Genomic DNA, 21,248 nt, shown 5'->3' with positions numbered 1-21,248 from the left:
AAACAGAATTATCTTTTACCTAACTTTTTATATGATGTCTCAGATCCCCTTAACTTTCCATATTAGCTTTTTTGTTCAGTTGAATTACAACTGCTTTTTGTAGTTGGAAAGAGTGTGACTATTGAACTTGAAACCGTTTATTCTGGGCATCTTGGTAGTTTCTGGTGAGGTTAAGTGGGTGAGAGGGTGAAGAGAAAGTGGGGGATTCTTTCCTATCATAACATGAAGTTTCCCCCATAGTCTGCTCTAAGGTGACAGAACTCAAGTATTTCTTACAGTGGTATGCTTTGATTATTTTTATTTCCCCTTTATCCACAAGTTTTAACAGCATTTTGTCAAACTGCACTTATTAGGAACCATTTTTGAAATAAAGTTATAGTTCGCCTAACCAGTCTGCATTTATTGCTTATGGTTTCACTCACCTGCTATGTCTGTTTTTGGTGTCTGAAAAACAGATATATTATTTTCCATATTTTATCCTTTTTTCTGCATGTATATACTGAACAGAAAATTTTGTCTGGAAATATTCCATTTTGATTGAATGCTATAATCAAGAAAATAAAATTTAAATATGTTAAATATATTTCCAGATATTCTCAAGTAGTTATGCTTAAAACAAATAATATATCCTGAAATGAAAAACCATGGTCAGCTTCAAGAAAGCAAGAATAAAACCCAAGTATTTATCCTTAATAATAGATTATAGATGATAAATACAGAATAACCTCAAGATTTACAGGAAAAATAGTATTCAATCTGGTATTCTAAAATGAAGCAAATTGTCCATCAATGATAAATAGAAATAGATTTTTATTAATAATAAAATCTAAAAAGCTATTTTCCATGCCTCATTTCAAAGAGAGTTACTCAATATAGAAGAAAAAAATTTTAAAAAAGGGAGCAGAGTTTGTGGACAGAAACAGTGGCTCTAACTGCAGAGCTCAATAAAGTTATGCTGATTCTGCAGTACAACTTGAAAATAGTTTTGTTAGCATACCTCAGTCCTACCTTTAAAATGATGGTTTAATAGAAATATTAGCTAGTGAGTAGTCAAGTGATTGAATGTAGCAAAATTTAGACGTTTCTAGTGATCAATTTTTCTCACCAAAAAAAAAAAAAATTAATTTTAGAAAATACAGGAAAAACAGAGTGGTGAAAAAAGAAAGTAAAAACGCACTAAACACAAATAATGGAAAGCCAAGTTCTGTATATGAAACACAGTAAAACGTGCACTTTTTGTTAAATTTAGTGGAAAGAAGAAAGTTGTACTGATTGTTCTTGATGGTAAGAACATCCCTCCATGAGCAGCATTCATGTCCTGAGATTGGATGTCAGAAAGGCTAATAAATTAGAGAAAGAAATTACTCTTACTTCTGGTATGTGTTTTGTGATGAAAAGTATCTTAAAGTCAAATTTGTGAAAATGCTTACAGGTTTTTAACCTTCATAAATTTTCTGTAGACAAAGAATGCAACACATAATTATTTTTTAAAGAGAATAACTACCTGAGGAAGCATGAACACAGGGACTTGTAACTATGAAAAAATACAGTGGGGTGTGGTTGCCTATATAGATGCTGATACTCAGAAATAATAAAGTGTCCAATGTAAATTAAGAAAGAAATCACAGAACACATACCATAAAGGATAATCAATTAAAGGCTAAATCCTTTTAATATTTGATTGATTAGGCCTGAAGAAAAAGAAGTGGCCCCATAAGTTAAATTGGTTTTCCTCCCTCTCTTTGCAATTACAAAAATAATGGGAACCCCTAAAACATTGTGTAGGGTCTTCTATATACATTTCAAGATTAAAATCAATATAATCAGACAACTAGTAGTGTGTATGGCAAAATTTAGTTTCCTTTGAAAACTTTACATAGTTGCAGATAGAGTGTACGCTGCTGATTTGGGTGTAAATTTTGGAAACTACTGTTTTATATGGTACTGGAGATTGAACTCGGGGTGTTGTATCACTCATATATATACAAAATTCTTTGATATTTTATTTTGAGACCCGGTCTCACTTAGTTACCAAGGCTGGCCTTGAAGTTATTATCCTTCTGCCTCAGCCTCTATGATATTTGAGATTACAGGTATGTACCACCACATCAGGCCTGGACACCACTTTTTTTTTTACATGCATCTAATAATCAAAATTTTTAAAAAATATTTTTGCCTTTTCTTTCATATAAAATATTCAATACTATCTTACCAAATTGTTTTTGACCCTAATATTATTTTCTTGAAAAGGCCAAAATTCATGTTGAGTATTTATATTTTTTTTAGCTTACCATAACAAGATTTACTCATTAGATTCTATCCTGAGTTAGCAAGTCAATTTTATCCATGTTTTAAAAAAACAAATTGCTATAAATTGTTCTGGTCATGGTTTTAATAGAAGTACCTTTCTCTTAGTCATAATCAAAATAAAAGATAGGAGACAATATAGTAAAGTCAAAAGCTAAGATCCAACAGTTCTTGTTTCAACCAGATGTTTATGATTTGATTGTTTATCTTTTAAATTTCTTCTGATTACTCTGATGGCCTTTTCTATGATATTCAATAGTCAGCTTCATTTAACAGCACTAGTTTATGTGAAAAGTGGATACTAAGGGAAATAAACATCTGGAACAAATTCATAGTACTCAATATTTTTCTCATGATAATATACAGTTTCCTCCCACGATTCTGGAATTTCAATTTATAGAGCTTTTAATAACTTCCATTCTTTAATATATTTCACTATCAGCACATGCAGAAATAATTTCTCAACAAATTTATATTAAATATAAATAAGTAGCAATTTAGAGAAAACCAGATATAATTTACACCTATGAAATTAAAACAATATATGTGGAAGTTTGCCAAAGAATACTTGGCATATTCAAAGAATAAAATGAAGAAATTTACCCGAATTGTTGCTTTCCTTTATGTGATAGGGCAAAGTTTATTGACATGTTGTTTCAAAAAGACATTAACCTTTTCATTATGAAAAAATAGTTGTTATTTTTTAACATAAATTTTACTCAATTTTTTAAAATTTTTAGCCATTTATCTTGCACACTGAGAAGGTATTTGCTGGGGTAAAACACAGTGAGATACTGATCAATCAATTGTATTTTCAACTAATATTGTAAAATGCATCTCTGACACATTTGCTTGTTTTCATTTTATATAATAGCATCATGCACAATCAGAATGAGAAGAGTTTTCTCATTTACTTTGGTATCAATAGTGGGTTAGGTACATTGAAAAGATGTTGAAATAATTACATCTATAATGGTGGAATCTCCCAATTCTTTCTTTTCATCTTTCCTGCGGTGCTTCTGCTCTTCATATTAGTATGTTAACTTTAATTTGCATTTTCCATACAGTTTCTTAAAACATAAGATACTTAGAATTGAGGAAATCACATTTAGTAAGTTTATTTTTTAAACTGATATAAGACTCAATGAAAGACTTCAGCATTATTAATGTACATTTAGTCAAAATTCCATTATATCACAATGGTACATACAGTATTTAAATTTTATATAGCTAAAGGTTTTTTAACAATGACTGATAGGCACCCTAAGCAAGTATGTAGCTCCAATCTTCATTTACTGAGCTTCATTCCTTCATAATATAATAGTTGACAAAAAAACACAAATCAGAGTATCTGTTTTTGGAAAAAATTGTTTGGTGAATTGCTAACAAAACAGCATTAATTTTTTATTTATTATTGGTTCATTGTACCCACATCTTACTCACATAGTAAGATTGTTATAATATTCAGTAAGTTGTTGATAAAATCATGAAATACCACATACCATATTGTACAGATTATATAAATGCTCTTATTATTTCTTCATTCTTTTTCACAAATATTTATCAGGCACTTACTATATGCTAATTAGAAAAAAAGTTTATTAGAATTATTTCCGATATTTTTTAAAAAAAACGCAAGACATCATTTGAAAAGAGAAATATAGATTTCAGAAGTAACTACTGTTTCTCTATTGAATAATGTGTATAGAATTCTGCTTAGGTATTGGGGTATGCAAATATATTTGAGATGCATCAGAGAGTACATATGAAAAAACAATACTATTTATTATGATATTTAAATAAAGTGAAATATCTTACCAAAGGTTAAAAAAATTAACTTTAGGGAAAACAAGCAAAAGGGTGCACTATATTTGAAATAAGGTAATAATATTTTTTACTGTAATTAGTTGTTTCTGAGTCTCATTTCACTCTTTACTTTAATTACCTATCCATTGTGTTAAGAACCCCTATAGGTGTTAAACTGTATAAGGTACATATATTGTGGTGTGAGGTGTTATTGGAAAATATTAGCATTCAGTGAATAATGCCATAAATTTTCTGTTTTGCAATATTAAAGAACTATTTCAGATTTATTTCAATGGATAGTTGTGTTTAAAGGTAACAGTAGTTTTTCAATGTAGAAATTACTAAGAAAAATTTAGGTGTTCTCCAAAAGTCTGTAACAAACATATTTGATGAACTTTAGGTCATAATGTATAAGAAAAGTTGCTTTCCTAACCCAAACCAGACATCATTGGAATAACCTTGTGTAGTATCAGCACATACAAGTTTAGATGAGGACTTTTGCTTCTTTTCTCCTTTTACTTCCCACCTATGACATGGCTTATTTTTAATAAGCAAATTTCAATGCTTGTTCAACCTCTCACACGTCTCAGAATTCACTAAGAGGGATCCCTGACAATCTAGAAACAAACATATCTGAGATAGTGTATAGATTAATATATGAAAAAGTTCAAGAAATTATTGATCTGGCCATGAGATGGTGTGGTAACTATATAGAAAGCTAAAAATTGAAATTGAAAGAAATATAATACTCATGAGAATTACTATGAATCATGTAGTCTTTGGAAGCAGATAATTTAAGTATGAAGCTCATGAGACTGATGTCCACTGCATTTTTATATGAATATTTGCTCTGTTTTTGAGGGCCACCAGATTTTAGCCAGTAAACTTTTGGCTTGATATAGCATAATCAGAAAGCCCAGCATTCTCTTTTTATACCTAGGAATGGTTTACTAAACATTCATTGAGTTTTTGCACAGACTTTTTCCTTATTTTAATATACCTAGGCCATTAGTCTTGTCACATTCAAATTCATTCATTCTACAAAAAGTAATTTAATTAAATTCCCTATTGTCTTTAAAATAAAATATCAACATAAAATAATTTCTAGACTTTAAAGCATTTTATTCTAGTAACTAGAATATTTATAACTACTAAGAAATTACATTCTAGGTCTCATTTTTACCATTGTCTCTCTCATATTACTTCATTATGATTTGAGTATGTGCCCCGAATGCTCATGTGTTTGGAACTTAGTTTCAAAGGGAGAGAGTTGGAAAAGAGTGGAATGTTAAAGAAGTAAGATCTAGCAAATTGTGGTTAGATCATTGGGGGAAATGTTTTTGGAGAGGGTTAATGTAACTTTCATGGGACACAACATAGTTTGTATTAAAGCCAGGTGTTACAAAAGAGCAAGTCTTTTTTCTGAATTTCTCTTTTTCCTATCTACCTCTCAAATGAGCCCTCACCATAATGCCACCTCATTTGTATGCAGGTAAAGGAGCTTTCACAGGAGCTGAGAAGTACAGTGCACTTAAATCTTCAGAACTATGTACTCAAAAATATTTTTTTTTATAAGTTGTAGTTGGACACAATACCTTTATTTTATTTATTTATTTATTTTTATGAGTCGCTGAGAATTGAACCCAGCTTCTTGCATGTGAGAGGTGAGCACTCTACCACTGAGCCACAACCCCAGCCTCTCAGAAAATATTTTTTATGCAATTATACCTATTTTTATTCATTGGCCTGTTTCTGGATTTTTCTATAACATTATAAAATGGACTAAAACAACCTCTGTGTCATATTTCTAAAGAAGACAGTTGAGACTTTGCAGTGTGTTATCAAAAAATTCTATAAAAGCTTTAGAATAAGAACTGCTATGCATTCACTGAGTGACCTTTAGTGAGTGATTAAATATCTTTGAGTATAAGGCATCTTACTATGAGAGCAAGTAGAACTTCTAAGATTACTTTTTAAAAGCTCTGGTATAGTTTAGATGGTAAAGGCTTTGCATTTCTGATTCTTATTTGTTTTTATATTTTAAAGGTGATATCTTGTATTTCTTATATTCCTCATGGTGTTTAGGTTAATGTATTGCCATTTACTTTGGGACTCAAATATGTGGAATTTATTTTGTTTAGTCAAGCAAAAGCAAAAGTGGTTCCTTAGAATATAGAAAAGACTCTATGAGAATGTTTTTATTTTTAATGGGAAGAATTTTCTCATTGCTAATGTTTATAGAGGGAATTTATATCTTGATGACACCCATTAATCAGAAATGTCCTGAACTGACTAGATCAAAAACATTAGAAAACTATGAATGAAGAGGCAGATTAAAAAAATAGCACGATTTTGAGTCTCCTATTAGAGTACAAATAATAGTATTTTTTCCAGTAAAAGGACTCAAGTACATGTAGCTGCATTTTAAGTCTCCTGTAATCACACAACTCACCATCAATCATACTACCACTGTAGGAAGAGAAATGCAGATTTTTACAGGCAGAAAAATCAAATACAAAAAGTGCAATTTGCCTTATGCAAAAAAAGACCTCACTATTTATGTCATACTTCTTTTAGCTCCAAGGTTCCATATCTTTGAGCTCAAGATATTTAACAAGAAGAAAGTGGATTTGTTTTATGCTAGATAAGTTAAGAACTGATATAATTAGAATGTAGAGTAAACATAATTTGATTTTAGATTCAGTTGTTTCAAGTATGATGGCTTGCCCAGGAAAGCAATGCAGGAGGTTTTGTACTCAACTTCACCCAAATTGTATGGAAAATTATTATTTGTTTAAATTAAAAGTGGAAGCTACAGGCAATCGACAGCAGGTATTGAAATGTCATGATAAGACATTGAACTGCACTTGTTTTTATCATGTTTTTGTATCATGGATTGCTGTGAAATTTGAATATTTGAAATATAAAAACTATATTTAAAAATAAACATTAATATTCTCTTGTATTTTAAGGTAATTTTAAGGCTCATGGCCAAAGGTCTTAATACACAGTATAATTACCTCATATTTTTCTAATGTAATCCCAAGACAAAGGAGTTGGTATATATTTTTCCTGAAAAAAATATTTTTACGAAGTAAAATTATGTTGTTACATTATCATACTTTTCTATGCAGTATATGTTGGGCCTTAAAATTAATAGAAGTGAATGCCTTGATGGGACTGCCAAAAGTTTTATATTATCTTGCCCTGGTGAATATTGTGGCAGAATATATGGAGCATGAGACAAAAGATTTCTGAAATTGTGTATTTTTGTGGTTTGAAACTGTTGAAAGGTATATCATTGTTATTAATGAAACAGACTGACTAAAAAGAGCAATGTTCTTTAAGCGTAGATATGTGAACAAATTCTTTGGTAAGCAAAAATGCCCTGTGCAGCCAGGCTGAAATACATTATACTTAGACTCTGGTAATCTCAGTTCTTTATTTTTTAATTCTAACCAGTAATTTTTTTCTAGCTCAATAAATCTCTCTCTATTCCTTTTCTTGCTTTTAAAACCAGAGAAGCAATACTTGTCTTTTTTAACTTTCTGGATTATTTCCCGAATTGACTGCAACAAAATATGCAGAAAACTTTTGGAAAATATTACAAAGCATACAAATGGAAGTCAATAATCTTTGCTTACTTTGTCACTCCTTTTCTTTCAAATGCTGTTGTAGCTCAAAGTGGGTAACTTATCTTTCTTCAATTACCTTTAACTGATTATATGTCCATTTTCACCCTAGCATTTGGAAACCACACTTCATCCACTATTGGTCTCTTGCTTAAGTCTTTATAAGTTTTTATTTCTATATTGTTGTTGATCCAATTGATTTTTCTTCTCATTTAGTGTAGCTTCATGTATAATTAAGTTGGTATAAATATGTCTATATTGGAGAGTGTACAATGTCCCTAGACCTTGTTCTTAGGTATATGTTGTTGTAAACTCAGGTCTTCATGAATTAAATGTAATGTTAATAAAATTCTGAATGATATTCAATGATTTTTGTATGGATTCTGTGTATAAGAAGCTTTTACCCTGTTGAACCTGAAAAGCCAATATTTTATGAGAAGAAACTTAATCTTTACATACAACCTTCTCAGTTTACCTCTTAGTACTTGGTCCTCATAAAATGAGACTATAAAACATAGCTCATTGATTATTTTGTCATAAGTATAAGGCCTCACTCAACCTCGACTCCACATTTATTTCTCCAATTCTTGCCCTGAAATAACACTACCTAGAGAATAACAATGATGTCAGAATTTACTAATGTACATGAAAACACTGATCATTGACCTCATTTACAGAAAAATGGAATGTTTCCAATAAGGATGAAGTCTAGAAGGCCATTATACACAAAAGAAAGATAAAGCTCTTCTCTCCTGTAAGAGCTACCCTTACGTTTGTGGAAATTCAGTCTTTTAAAATTAATGGAAAATGTTAAAATGTTAAAATTTTAAAATTTATAAATCAAGATATGAATAGCTGGGGCTTATTTTCCTATATCTATATCCTTCTTATAACTCTTAATTTCACCATAAATACAAACAGAAAAAAATAATGATCTGACTTATGCAAATTGTATTTCACATTAAGTTTGATTAAAATGTGTAAAAGTATTAACAGATACTAGAGTATTATTCACTCAACAGTATGTTTTACTGTTACATAGAATATTTAGTCAAGTGGAACACTATGATGTCTGTCATTTAACAACAGGATGCAATACATGAGTGTTAACATGTAAACAAATATTCAGTTAAAAAGATATATTGCATAAATAAGGTAAATATAGGTAAAAAAAAATGCACTGTAAACCTGACATGATGGTCCATGCTTGTAATCCAAGCAAACTGGGAAGCTGAGTAATTTCAGAAGTTGAAATTCACCCTCAGCAATTTAGTGTGGTTTCAAGCAACTTAGTAAGACAGTCACAAAATTTAAAAAAGTTTAGAGAGGGCTTAGGAATGTAGCTCAGTGTATAAAAATACCTAAACTTAAACTGAAATACAAAAAAAAGATACAGTTTAAAATATTACACTTCAGTGTTAAAAATTAAAAATAGATTTGATATATAATTCTTTTCTCAGTATTCAAAAGTGAAAATAGCAATTTTTGATTTATAAAAACAATTACATACTTTTAAAAATGAGGTTTCTTCACTATGCACGTATGATATTTATGACTGATATTTGTACAAAATAACTTGATAATGCTTAATAAATTTAAGCAAAAGTTAAAGACAACTACATGTTTTATAAACTTAAATGAGTTCTGTATTTTACTGATCCTCATATACATCAAGGTGTAATATATAGATAATAACTTTACTATACTCTCACATTTATTATAAATGTTTCATTGTTATATAAGGCATGCATTTTGGACAAAAAACGTTCAGTGTTCACTACTAGTATGAGTTTTCAGATGTTCAATGAATTTAAAATTTAAATTCATTTTGGAAATATTATTTAACTTTTTAGAGTTTCTGGGCACAATGAATTCTCTATAAATAAGCAGTGTTTAAGAAACATGTAGCTACATTTTTTTTATTTGTATTTTCTCTAACCAGTATGTATCCACAGGTGTTGATTATTGGTGAATAAATTTTGGAGGCATTGTCACATTGTCAATTTTCACATTTCAAAACTTTCTCTATGCTATGGTTTTTATGGTGAGGATTAAATGTTGTCCCTTTCTTACAGTAATGGTACAATGGTTTCATTTGTAGAGCTTTTCTCCAGTGTGTTTTCTCTGATGTCTAGTAATATATGATACATAATTTAAAATGTTTCTACATTCCCTACATTTAGATGTCTTCTTCCCAGAATAAGAAACCTAGTGGTGAAAAGAATTGCTTTCTTATTAAAAGCTTTGCTGCATCGTTTCAATTTGTAGGGTTTCTTTTCTGTATAAATTCTGTTGTTAATAAGGTTTAGTCTTTTTTTAATGTTTATTTTTTAGTTGTAGTTGGACACAATACCTTTATTTCACTTATTTATTTTTACGTGGTGCTGAGGATAGAACCCAGGATCTCACACATGTGAGTCTATCACTCTACCACTGAACGACCACCCCAGCGCCACAGTTTAGTCTTTGTTTAAAAGTATTATCACTTTATTCACATATTCAATGTTTATATTTGTAGGGCTTCTCTCCAGTGTGAGTTCTTCCATGGTAAATAAGGTCTGATTTTTTACCAAAAGCTTTGCCACATCCTTTACATTTGTAGGGCTTCTCTCCAGTGTGAGTTCTGCTGTGGCGAATAAGGTTTGAATTTTTACAAAAAGCTTTGCCACAATCTTTACATTTGTAGGGCTTCTCTCCAGTGTGAGTTCTTCTGTGGTAAATGAGGTCTGATTTTTGACCAAAAGCTTTGCCACAATCTTTACATTTGTAGGGCTTCTCTCCAGTGTGAATTCTCCTGTGGCGAATAAGGTGTGACTTGTCACCAAAAGCTTTGCCACAATCTTTACATTTGTAGGGCTTTTCTCCAGTGTGAGTTCTGCTGTGGCAAATAAGGTTTGAATTTCTACCAAAAGCTTTGCCACAATCTTTACATTTGTAGGGCTTCTCTCCAGTGTGTGTTCTGCTGTGGCGAATAAGGTTTGAATTTTTTCCAAAAGCTTTGCCACAATCTTTAAATTTGTAGGGCTTCTCACCAGTGTGAGTTCTTCTATGGTAAATGAGGTCTGATTTTTGACCAAAAGCTTTGCCACAGTCTTTACATTTGTAGGGCTTCTCTCCAGTGTGAGTTCTGTTGTGGAAAATAAGGTGTGATTTGTCACCAAAAGCTTTACCACAATCTTTACATTTGTTGGGCTTCTCTCCAGTGTGAGTTCTGCTGTGGCAAATAAGGTGTGATTTTTGACCAAAAGCTTTGCCACAATCTTTACATTTGTAGGGCTTCTCTCCAGTGTGAGTATTGCTGTGGCAATTAAGGTTTGAATTTTTACCAAAAGCTTTGCCACAATCTTTACATTTGTAGGGCTTCTCTCCAGTGTGAGTTCTGCTGTGGCAAATAAGGTTTGAATTTTTACCAAAAGCTTTGCCACAATCTTTATATTTGTAGGGCTTCTCTCCAGTGTGAGTTCTGCTGTGGCAAATAAGGTTTGATTTTTGACCAAAAGCTTTGCCACAATCTTTTCATTTGTAGGGCTTCTCTCCAGTGTGAATTCTTCTGTGGCGAATAAGGTGTGACTTGTCACCAAAAGCTTTGCCACAATCTTTACATTTGTAGGGCTTCTCTCCAGTGTGAGTTCTGCTGTGGCAAATAAGGTGTGATTTTTGACAAAAAGCTTTGCCACAATCTTTACATTTGTAGGGCTTATCTCCAGTGTGAGTTCTGCTGTGGCAAATAAGGTGTGATTTTTGACAAAAAGCTTTGCCACAATCTTTACATTTGTAGGGCTTCTCTCCAGTGTGAGTTCTTCTATGGTAAATGAGGTCTGATTTTTGACCAAAAGCTTTGCCACAATCTTTACATTTGTAGGGCTTCTCTCCAGTGTGAATTCTTCTGTGGCGAATAAGGTGTGACTTGTCACCAAAAGCTTTGCCACAATCTTTACATTTGTAGGGCTTCTCTCCAGTGTGAGTTCTGCTGTGGCAAATAAGGTTTGAATTTCTACCAAAAGCTTTGCCACAATCATTACATTTGTAGGGCTTCTCTCCAGTGTGTGTTCTGCTGTGGCGAATAAGGTTTGAATTTTTACCAAAAGCTTTGCCACAATCTTTACATTTGTAGGGCTTCTCACCAGTGTGAGTTCTTCTATGGTAAATAACGTCTGATTTTTGACCAAAAGCTTTGCCACAATCTTTACATTTGTAGGGCTTCTCTCCAGTGTGAGTTCTGCTGTGGCAAATAAGGTGTGATTTTCGACCAAAAGCTTTGCCACAATCTTTACATTTGTAGGGCTTCTCTCCAGTGTGAGTATTTCTGTGGCAATTAAGGTTTGAATTTTTACCAAAACCTTTGCCACAATCTTTACATTTGTAAGGCTTCTCTCCAGTGTGAGTTCTTCCATTGTAAATAAGGTCTAATTTTTTACCAAAATCTTTGCCACATCCTTTACATTTGTAGGGCTTCTCTCCAGTGTGAGTTCTGCTGTGGCGAATAAGGTTTGAATTTTTACCAAAATCTTTGCCACAATCTTTACATTTGTAGGGCTTCTCTCCAGTGTGAGTTCTTCTATGGTAAATGAGGTCTGATTTTCCACCAAAAGCTTTGCCACAGTCTTTACATTTATAGGGCTTCTCTCCAGTGTGAGTTCTTCTGTGGCGAATAAGGTGTGACTTGTCACCAAAAGCTTTGCCACAATCTTTACATTTGTAGGACTTTTCTCCAGTGTGAGTTCTGCTGTGGCAAATAAGGTGTGATTTTCGACCAAAAGCTTTGCCACAATCTTTACATTTGTAGGGCTTCTCTCAAGTGTGTGTTCTGCTGTGGCAAATAAGGTTTGAATTTCTACCAAAAGCTTTGCCACAATCTTTACATTTGTAGGGCTTCTCTCCAGTGTGTGTTCTGCTGTGGCGAATAAGGTTTGAATTTTTACCAAAAGCTTTGCCACAATCTTTACATTTGTAGGGCTTCTCTCCAGTGTGAGTTCTTTTATGGTAAATAAGGTCTGATTTATTACCAAAAGCTTTGCCACAATCTTTACATTTGTTGAGCTTCTCTCCAGTGTGAGTTCCTCTGTAGCATATAAGGTTTGATTTTTGACCAAAAGCTTTGCCACAATCATTACATTTGTAGGGCTTCTCTCCAGTGTGAGTTCTGCTGTGGCACATTAGGAGTGATTTTAAACTGATAGCTTTGCCACATCCATTACATTTGTAAGGCTTCTCTCCAGTGTGAGTTCTACAGTGGCGAATAAGGTCTGATATTCTACCAAAAGCTTTGCCACAATTTTTACATTTGTTGGGCTTCTCTCCAGTGTGTGTTCCTCTGTGGCAAATAAGGTTTGATTTTTGACCAAAAGCTTTGCCACAATCTTTACATTTGTTGGGCTTCTCTCCTGTGTGACTTCTGCTGTGGAAAATAAGACTTTTAATACTAACAGCTTTGCAACATTCTTTATATTTGTAGGGCTTCTCTCCAGTATAAATTCTCTGGTGATGAACAAGGCTTGATTTTTTGTATGATTTCTGGTGTTCGCTCTCACTTGTAGTTTTCCATATTTTCATTCGTGGTAAATAGTCAAGATCACAACTTCTATATTTTGCACTTCTCACTTCATGAAATATATGTTTTAGGCCCTTTTCTTTTGAATATTTTTGGATATGATTAGGAGTCATGGCTGAAATAAACAAAAATTTAAGAAAAATCAATGCATATTAGACTGGGATAAATATATTTTGCACTCATAATATGAAATTAAGAAAAAAATAAGTACATCATTATTGTAGCAGATTTGTAAGTCCTAAGTCACCATAAATCCAAAAAAAATATATTAGTTCAAAGAAAGGAAAGAAAAAATTACTTTGAGAATATTATTGAAATTTTGTAGAGACCACAGTATCCAAGAGGATTACATCATTAAGAAGAGTAATATAATAAAATGTTGAAAAGTTTCATTAACAGCCTTTTGTTCCCCATAAGATAGTATTGTGTATTTAGGAAATACGTACCAGCTACCTTTACTGTCAGTAGAATAAAAGAAATGAAAAACATATGCAAACATTTCTGACTTTTTCAAAGAGTGTCCAAAATGGTTTTTGTTTACCATGACATAGAGACATGAAAATAACTAGTAGATTTTGAGTGATAATACCATAAATATTCAACAAGGAAAAAGAGGCAATGGACTCTTAAAAACAAATATGAACAAAAAATTTACTAAGAAATATACACATATATGTCTATAAAATTTTTCATAAAAACATTTTAAAAGACTATAAAAGCCTTGCATAGCCTATGGCCATAATATTTGGAAGAATTCAACACATGACAATCAAGTATAATAAATTATTTTTTATATATTTTTACATTCGTGTGATATGAGAATTTCCTTTATTGACAAATACAACTTTGTTTATTTATAAATATATCATGGTATTTTACACTATATATACAAGGTAAGATGACTAAATAGAATGAATTAACAAAATCATTATTTCATATAATTATCAATTTTGTTCTTACAAGGTATTGTATTTTTTCTACTAGTATTTATGAAGAACATAAAACACTCACTATGTGGTAAAATAAAACTCTTGACCCTATTATGCTCAATAAAATAAAATTATGGAGACTTTTACTATAATATCAACCCTGCACAAAGCATAGTACCTGGTGAGCAAAATTTTGCTCATTAAATTTCTGACTTCCACATGTAAATCAAATGCTCCTACAACTTAATCTGCCTGCCACCTTTCACTTAATTCAAAGTCCTGCATATATTTCTTATAACACTTTAAGAGACAAAATATTTCATAACTAAATAATTATAGAATATAAGTACATATTTTTCAACATTTTACATTGATGGGCATACACATTGAGTCCCTAGATTTAATACTAAGAAAAATATTGGCACTAAACACAAAAGCAGAGGTATATCTTCAATTTTCGGATTTAATTGTTCATGGATACATATTTAGTACTGGCAATTCTGGATTTTTAGGTCATCAAACTGTTAATGTTTCCTGTGAAATGCTTGAGATTTCCCAAAAAATTCTATATCACGAACTACAATACAAGTGTTTTTAAAATTGTTTTAGCCATGCTGTTTCTAAATTTCTGTGACTTCTCTCAAACATGAAATACTTTTGCATGGCCTTCCAATTAGCAAATATTACAAGTATGCAGCACTGTTCTTGCCTATTTTTGTTTATTAAAAAGTTTTTATATTTTTTTCCTGAAAATGGACTATATAATCTACTGATAGCTTCTTTAGTGAATAAATAAAAACTAGTAAAGCAAATACAAACAAGATAAGCATGGCTAAATCCAAGTTACAAAAAAGAAAAATAAAACATTAAGAATTTAACATTAGGATACTGACAGTGATGAATTACTCAAAGAATACTAAATAACTATTTAAAAAAAGTTTGGAGACATAAATTAAAATAAATATTAACATCAATGTGCACAATGTTTATGTGAATAATTCTTTAAGAAAAAAATGAAAGGGGAATTCCTTGTGTGCAAATCCGAAATTCTACAAATATGGGAGAGGCTTATCAAGCAGTACCAAGTTTAAGACAAGTCTAAGCAACTTGTAGAATACTGTAAAAATTAAAAATCTATAGGATATATAAGGAGAAGTGGGATATATATATATATATATATATATATATATATATATATATATATATACACACACACACACACACACACACACACACATACTGTGTTTTGTGTAGGGTTGATATTATAGACAAAGACTCTCTCTCTGTCTCTCTCTCTCTCCCTCTCTCCATAAAGAGAGAGAGAGAGAGAGAGAGAGAGAGAGAGAGAGAGAGAGAGAGAGAAAAGAATCCAAGCATGCCAGAATAAAAAAAAATGATCCAGAAGTTAAATCACTAATCAAAAGAAGAAAAAAAAATATAAAGTAGAAGTATAGTGATAAATTCACTTCAAAATATTTATGATTTCTAATGCATTACTGCAAAACACAAAACAAAAGAAAAAAAAATTACTAACAGAATTGAATCTGAAAAAGAAAATGTCAAGTCAGTTCCAGCAGAGAACATGGAAAGAAACCAAGCATGATCTGCTCCTAGAGGTCCTATTTGTTTAAAGATGGATAATGCTCCTGCCTTTACATCTCATCCTCTTGCACAATTTTTAATCAATGAGATATAGTTTTAAATCATGAAATTTTTCATAATTCTTTTGGACGAGCTTTTGTTGAGTGTGCAAATTGTATCCTAATATTTACCTTTATAAGAGAAACAAAGATTTATCCTCTCTTATATTAATATACATTAAATATTGTTTTATTTACAGTTAATATGCTCAATATTCAACATAAATTTAATACTCATAATTGGTCATCTGCATTGAATAGACATTTTATTCTCAAACAGCAATTACCAATATAATTATGTAATATACGAGGCTCCACCTGACCAGCATGACAAGATCCTATGCCTTTGATCACGTGGGGAAAAGCATAGACTTCTATACTTATGCCAACATGGACTCTACCTTCATGTTTGAAAAAAAGCAATTATAAATATACATCAGGGAATTCACAAGCTGATTTCTAAGTCTCATTTAACCCTGGAAGATAAGAGTTCATCCAAACAAGAGAATAATCATTCTCCTCAAAAGAGGAGAAACATTAAAAGAAGACCCAAAAGATACTTGAATTCTAGTAACTTAGGGAGATATAAAACCATTAACAGCCTCAGCTCAACAGGTGTTGGCTACAATGGGGTTAGAATGTACTCTAGATAACTTTGTTACTGCTTTGATTGCTAAACTTACACAAAACTCTGTAAATGCTTTGGTCTTGATAACAATATTGCTCTCTTTTTGTACACCAGCTCTGGGAAATTCAGTCCTGTCAGATTCTGGACTTCTAGAACCCACTAAAATATCTTGACTCACTTGCATGAAATTGTTATATACCTGCAAAAATGTCTCATGGTATTCATTGTTGTCTTAGCAGAATAATGTGTCCTTACCATCTACATAGTATTAAATAGGTCACCATCCTGTGCAATTTATTCATAACAGATCCATTCCTCTTGATAAAAATTGTGAAGATTCAGTGAAGCTTCTCTCTATGGCAGAATTTAATGCTTTGACATTCTCCTTTGTGGGTTTACCTGGACTAGCTCTACTGGCTCATAAAACTACTATGAAACTCGCCTATGCTATCATAAACAGTATTAGTCATGCATTCATGGATGTAAATATGCTTAATGAAGAACAAAAACAACATTGTCAAGCCATACTTGACAATCATGTTGCAATTGATTGTCTGGTATTGTTACATCATCAAGGATATCAGAAGTTTAATACCATGTGATCCTTCAATATAAGTTATAATAGTAATTTTATTTCAAAAGACCTAGATTACCTTAGAGATATTATTAATAAGTTTCAACAAGATGATGGATTTTGGACTTGTTGGATTGGTTAACTTCATGTACACACAATTTTATCTGGGTCAAAAATATTCATAGGTGAATGTTTACTGATGTTGGAACTTGCTGATGTCTATGCCTGCCCTATTTATTGCCCTCACCAGCATTAAGGAGATAAGTAATATTATTTATTCAAAATTCCTTAAAAAAGAAGGCAGGTATTAAGTATTCTGACCTTGGAATAGACAGAAAAGTGTGGGGGTGATTGTAACTGGCACCCTGAGTCCCACGATTGTAATGCCCAGCAGTTTCTCCCTGAAGCTATTAAGACAACTCTACAGGTGCACTATCTAGTTTCTGTAGTAATGTCCTTAGGGAGAAGGGTCTCTATATTTGTATTAACTGAACCTAATCTTGGTTAGCTACCACTTGGGGTTAAAGAAACACTGGGTTAGAATGTAGTCAAGGTATCAGAAGTTTTGTAATTTGGGGGCATTTTATGTACAGCTGTTAAGAGGGGTAGCCAGTTTATTTTTCTTTTTTCCTTTTCACTTTGTGTGTGTCTCTCTCTTCTGTTTGCTCCTTTAAAGGTTTCCTCATAAGAAGATTTGAAACAGATCATGCTGGCCCTTACAACAAAAGGTAAGTTTTGATGGTTAATCTGAATAAACTGGAACATCACTAAAGAACAAAACAAAGAACAACAAGGAATTTGAAAATGTGATAAATATAGGGCAGTGTGTGTTCAATGATTACAATTAAAATAAGTAAACCTAAGCTTTTGAAAATTTTGTCTGCTGGGTAACTACTCTTTTGACATTTTTTAGTTTGGTTTTCTCATTGACATTTGAATGACTCAACTGTGTCCCCTGCTATGTGTAGTCTACAATAATTTACATCACTAAATTATACTAGGTACTACTTATCTAAAGTGAAGGATGTGTAACACACAAAGAAAGAGACAGATTTAATAGTGAAATTATATATATATATATATATATATATATATAGAGAGAGAGAGAGAGAGAGAGAGAGAGTAAAATATCTGTACTAAAAATGCCCTTTTTCTTTGAAACACAAATTTGAAACTCATTTTTATAGAGAAATTCCCAGAAGATACTCTGCAACAGAAGTAAATTACATAATAATAAGTAATTAATAATTTTAAATGAAAGTTAAACTTACCCAGGAAAGCCAAGTTTCTATAATTCTCTAGCATCACATCTCTATATAAATTTTTCTGAGCAGGCTGAAGGCATTCCCACTCCTCTTCAGTAAAATCAATGGCTATATCCATAAATGTTAACAGTACCTAAAATAAGAATAGGTAAATAAATAAAACATTGACCACAGGAATATTTGCACAGTCTGTAATGTAAATACAGTTGAAATTAGAGTTTGTAGAATATTATGTAGGTAGTGTTTTTGAACACAATGAGAAAAAGTGATTTAAGTTCAAAAAAGTACACATATTCCACATTTATGAAACACAATATAAAATTTAGGCATTATCACAAAAAAATATATATTTTGTAATTTTTTATATCTTGATCTAAATTACACATATTTTTCAGATGAGAAAATTATGGTAATTAAGAAAGGGAATCCTCAAATTTTAATTGTACAACCACAAATCAGAGATTTACTAATGTGTAGAATCTTATTTGTTATTTCTGTGATACAGCTGGCTATTCTGAATGTGTAGTGAGATCTCTAGTAATTCCAGTATCAATGGTATAAGAGAAATTTTGAAATGCAACAAGGTAGGCAGACCACTTAATGGGAATATTTAATAGTTTATTTAAGTTTGAACATTTTATGGTTTTTATGTATGTTGTTAATGTAAAAAATAGAAACAAAAATCCTGTTTTAATTTTCCTGTTTATAATTTTAACATTTTTTAACATACAAAATTATATATATATATATATATATATATATATATATATATATACACACACACACACACACACACACATATATATTTATACACAAACTTTGATCGATGTTTATATTGTATGATATTTATAATAGAATATACATATAGCTCTTCAAAAAATATATATTTTTTAATTTTATTCATTCTTTCTAGTTCTACCTGACAGTAATTTGATTTTCATGGTATTATGAAAGCATGGGATATATATTAGTATAATTAAAATCCTGTTTCGGTTGGTGGCTATGATGGTAGGATTCACTTACAGATATAGATCTTTTTTATTTCTATCCTTGTCCCTTTTATTTATTTATTTACATATTTATTTATTTATGTTTACCATTGTGCAATCTACTGATCTTCTTTTCTTGCCCTTCCCCACTTTATAAGCTTTAGATTTCACATATCAGCAATAACTTTCAATATTTGGTTTTAAAGAAATGGTTTGTTTTACTTAGCATAAAATATCCAGATTCATCCATTTCTTGGCAAATGTCATAAAGTCATTCTTCTTTATGGCCAATTCATAGTTTATTGTGTACATAAGCAACATTTTTTATCCTACATTATTGAATGGACCCATGCATCATTGAATGGTTGGTTTTATAGCTTAGCTATTGTGAATTGTGCTGCTATAAACATTAATGTGGCTGTGTTAATGTAGTATGCTGATTTTATGTCTTTTGGGCATATACAGTGCAGTCAAAAAAGTGGATAAAATTGTGGTTCCATTTCTTTAACAATATCTATAAACGTTATTATGTTTCACTTAGATCTCCATACAGCTGGAAAAATTGGAATTCATCTATACCTGAGGTGAAAATAAAACATACACAAAAAAATTAGTAAGTCATAAAATGACTAGAATTTATTATCAAATCCTACATCCCAAAATATAGTAAAATTCAAAAACTAAAAGTAAAGAAAGTCTTAAGCAAATAAGCAAAATTAGAAGCTATTAAAGATAAATATAACACAAAGTTATCAGTATCAATGTTGGTGCTTTTAAAAAGCAAATGAGCTCAGTTTAGTGATGGAAAACTATAGTTCCAGTGACTGAGGAGGATAAGAAAAAAGAATCATAAATTCTAAGACAATATTATATATAATATTGTCTTATATATATTTTATTGAGCATCTTAGTGAAGCACTTAGCAACTCAGCAATATTCTGTCTCTAAATAAAATATAAAAAAAGGACTGAGGATATGGCTTTATTGTTAAGCACCCCTGGGTTCAATCTTCAGCACAAATTTTAAAAAAGCAGATACAATTAAAAAATCACTAGCAAATTTGAAAATTGAATGAATAAAAATTATATCAATTATACAGTATATAATTGCAAATATAGGAAAATATAATGATATATCACTTTATTGAAATACACTCTGGAAAATTTATCCTAAGAATCTTCTGCAATTTTCCAATACTCTGAGTGCAGTGACAGAATCTAGATGGTATAGACTAGTAAATGGCTAAAATACTTGCTAGATCCATGCTTGTACATAAAGCCTACTGCTGACCAAAATACAATGATGACACATGATTGATGTTATGAAGTAAAATCATTCAGGGTAAACCTCATAATAAAATAAATGGTGGAACTACAGAAAACACCAACAATACAACTCTTAAAACATGCTAGGATATTGGGAAAACAGTGCGCTAATAAAATGCTATTTTATCCCTTCACTCATAAAACTTAAAACATATTTTGACACATTAAATGCTGATTATAAGTTATTAATAAATAATACTGAAATATATAAGAAAGTACAAAGCTCAAAATTTACATACAATAGATAGGGTTCATATGGTGGTGCACACCTGAAATGTTTACTATTCTGGAGTCTAAGGCATGAAGTTCAAAATTTAAGGCCAACTGAAGAAATTGAGCAAACCCCATCTGGAAATAAAATTTATAACAGAGTTGATAATATGCTCAGCATTAAGACACTTTGGTTGAATCCCTAATATCACAAAAGAAAAAAAATGTTTTTTTTTTGTTTTCAAAATTATACAATATAATAGACTTAAACTTATTATTTACAAAATATTAATACAAAAAATTTCTTCATCAAATGATTACATTAAAAGCTGCAAAAGTGACAAGTTAAAAAAAACTAATTTCCTCACATATAATCAAACACTTATAAGAAG

The 21,248-nt window shown here is 31.1% G+C and overlaps 1 protein-coding gene across 1 annotated transcript; it reads right to left on the bottom strand.

The window, feature by feature from the left end:
* Positions 1–9,898: 9,898 nt before the first annotated feature.
* LOC143389905 (uncharacterized) lies at positions 9,899–13,298 on the bottom strand. The gene is given in 2 exon segments (XM_076842638.1): positions 9,899–9,999; positions 10,250–13,298. Coding segments are annotated over 2 exon segments (3,150 nt in total).
* Positions 13,299–21,248: the final 7,950 nt, after the last annotated feature.

This window comes from Callospermophilus lateralis, unplaced genomic scaffold (assembly GCF_048772815.1).
Source record: "Callospermophilus lateralis isolate mCalLat2 unplaced genomic scaffold, mCalLat2.hap1 Scaffold_74, whole genome shotgun sequence".
In the NCBI taxonomy this organism is placed as follows: Eukaryota; Metazoa; Chordata; class Mammalia; order Rodentia; family Sciuridae; genus Callospermophilus; species Callospermophilus lateralis.
This window is presented reverse-complemented; position numbering and strand designations above follow the sequence as displayed.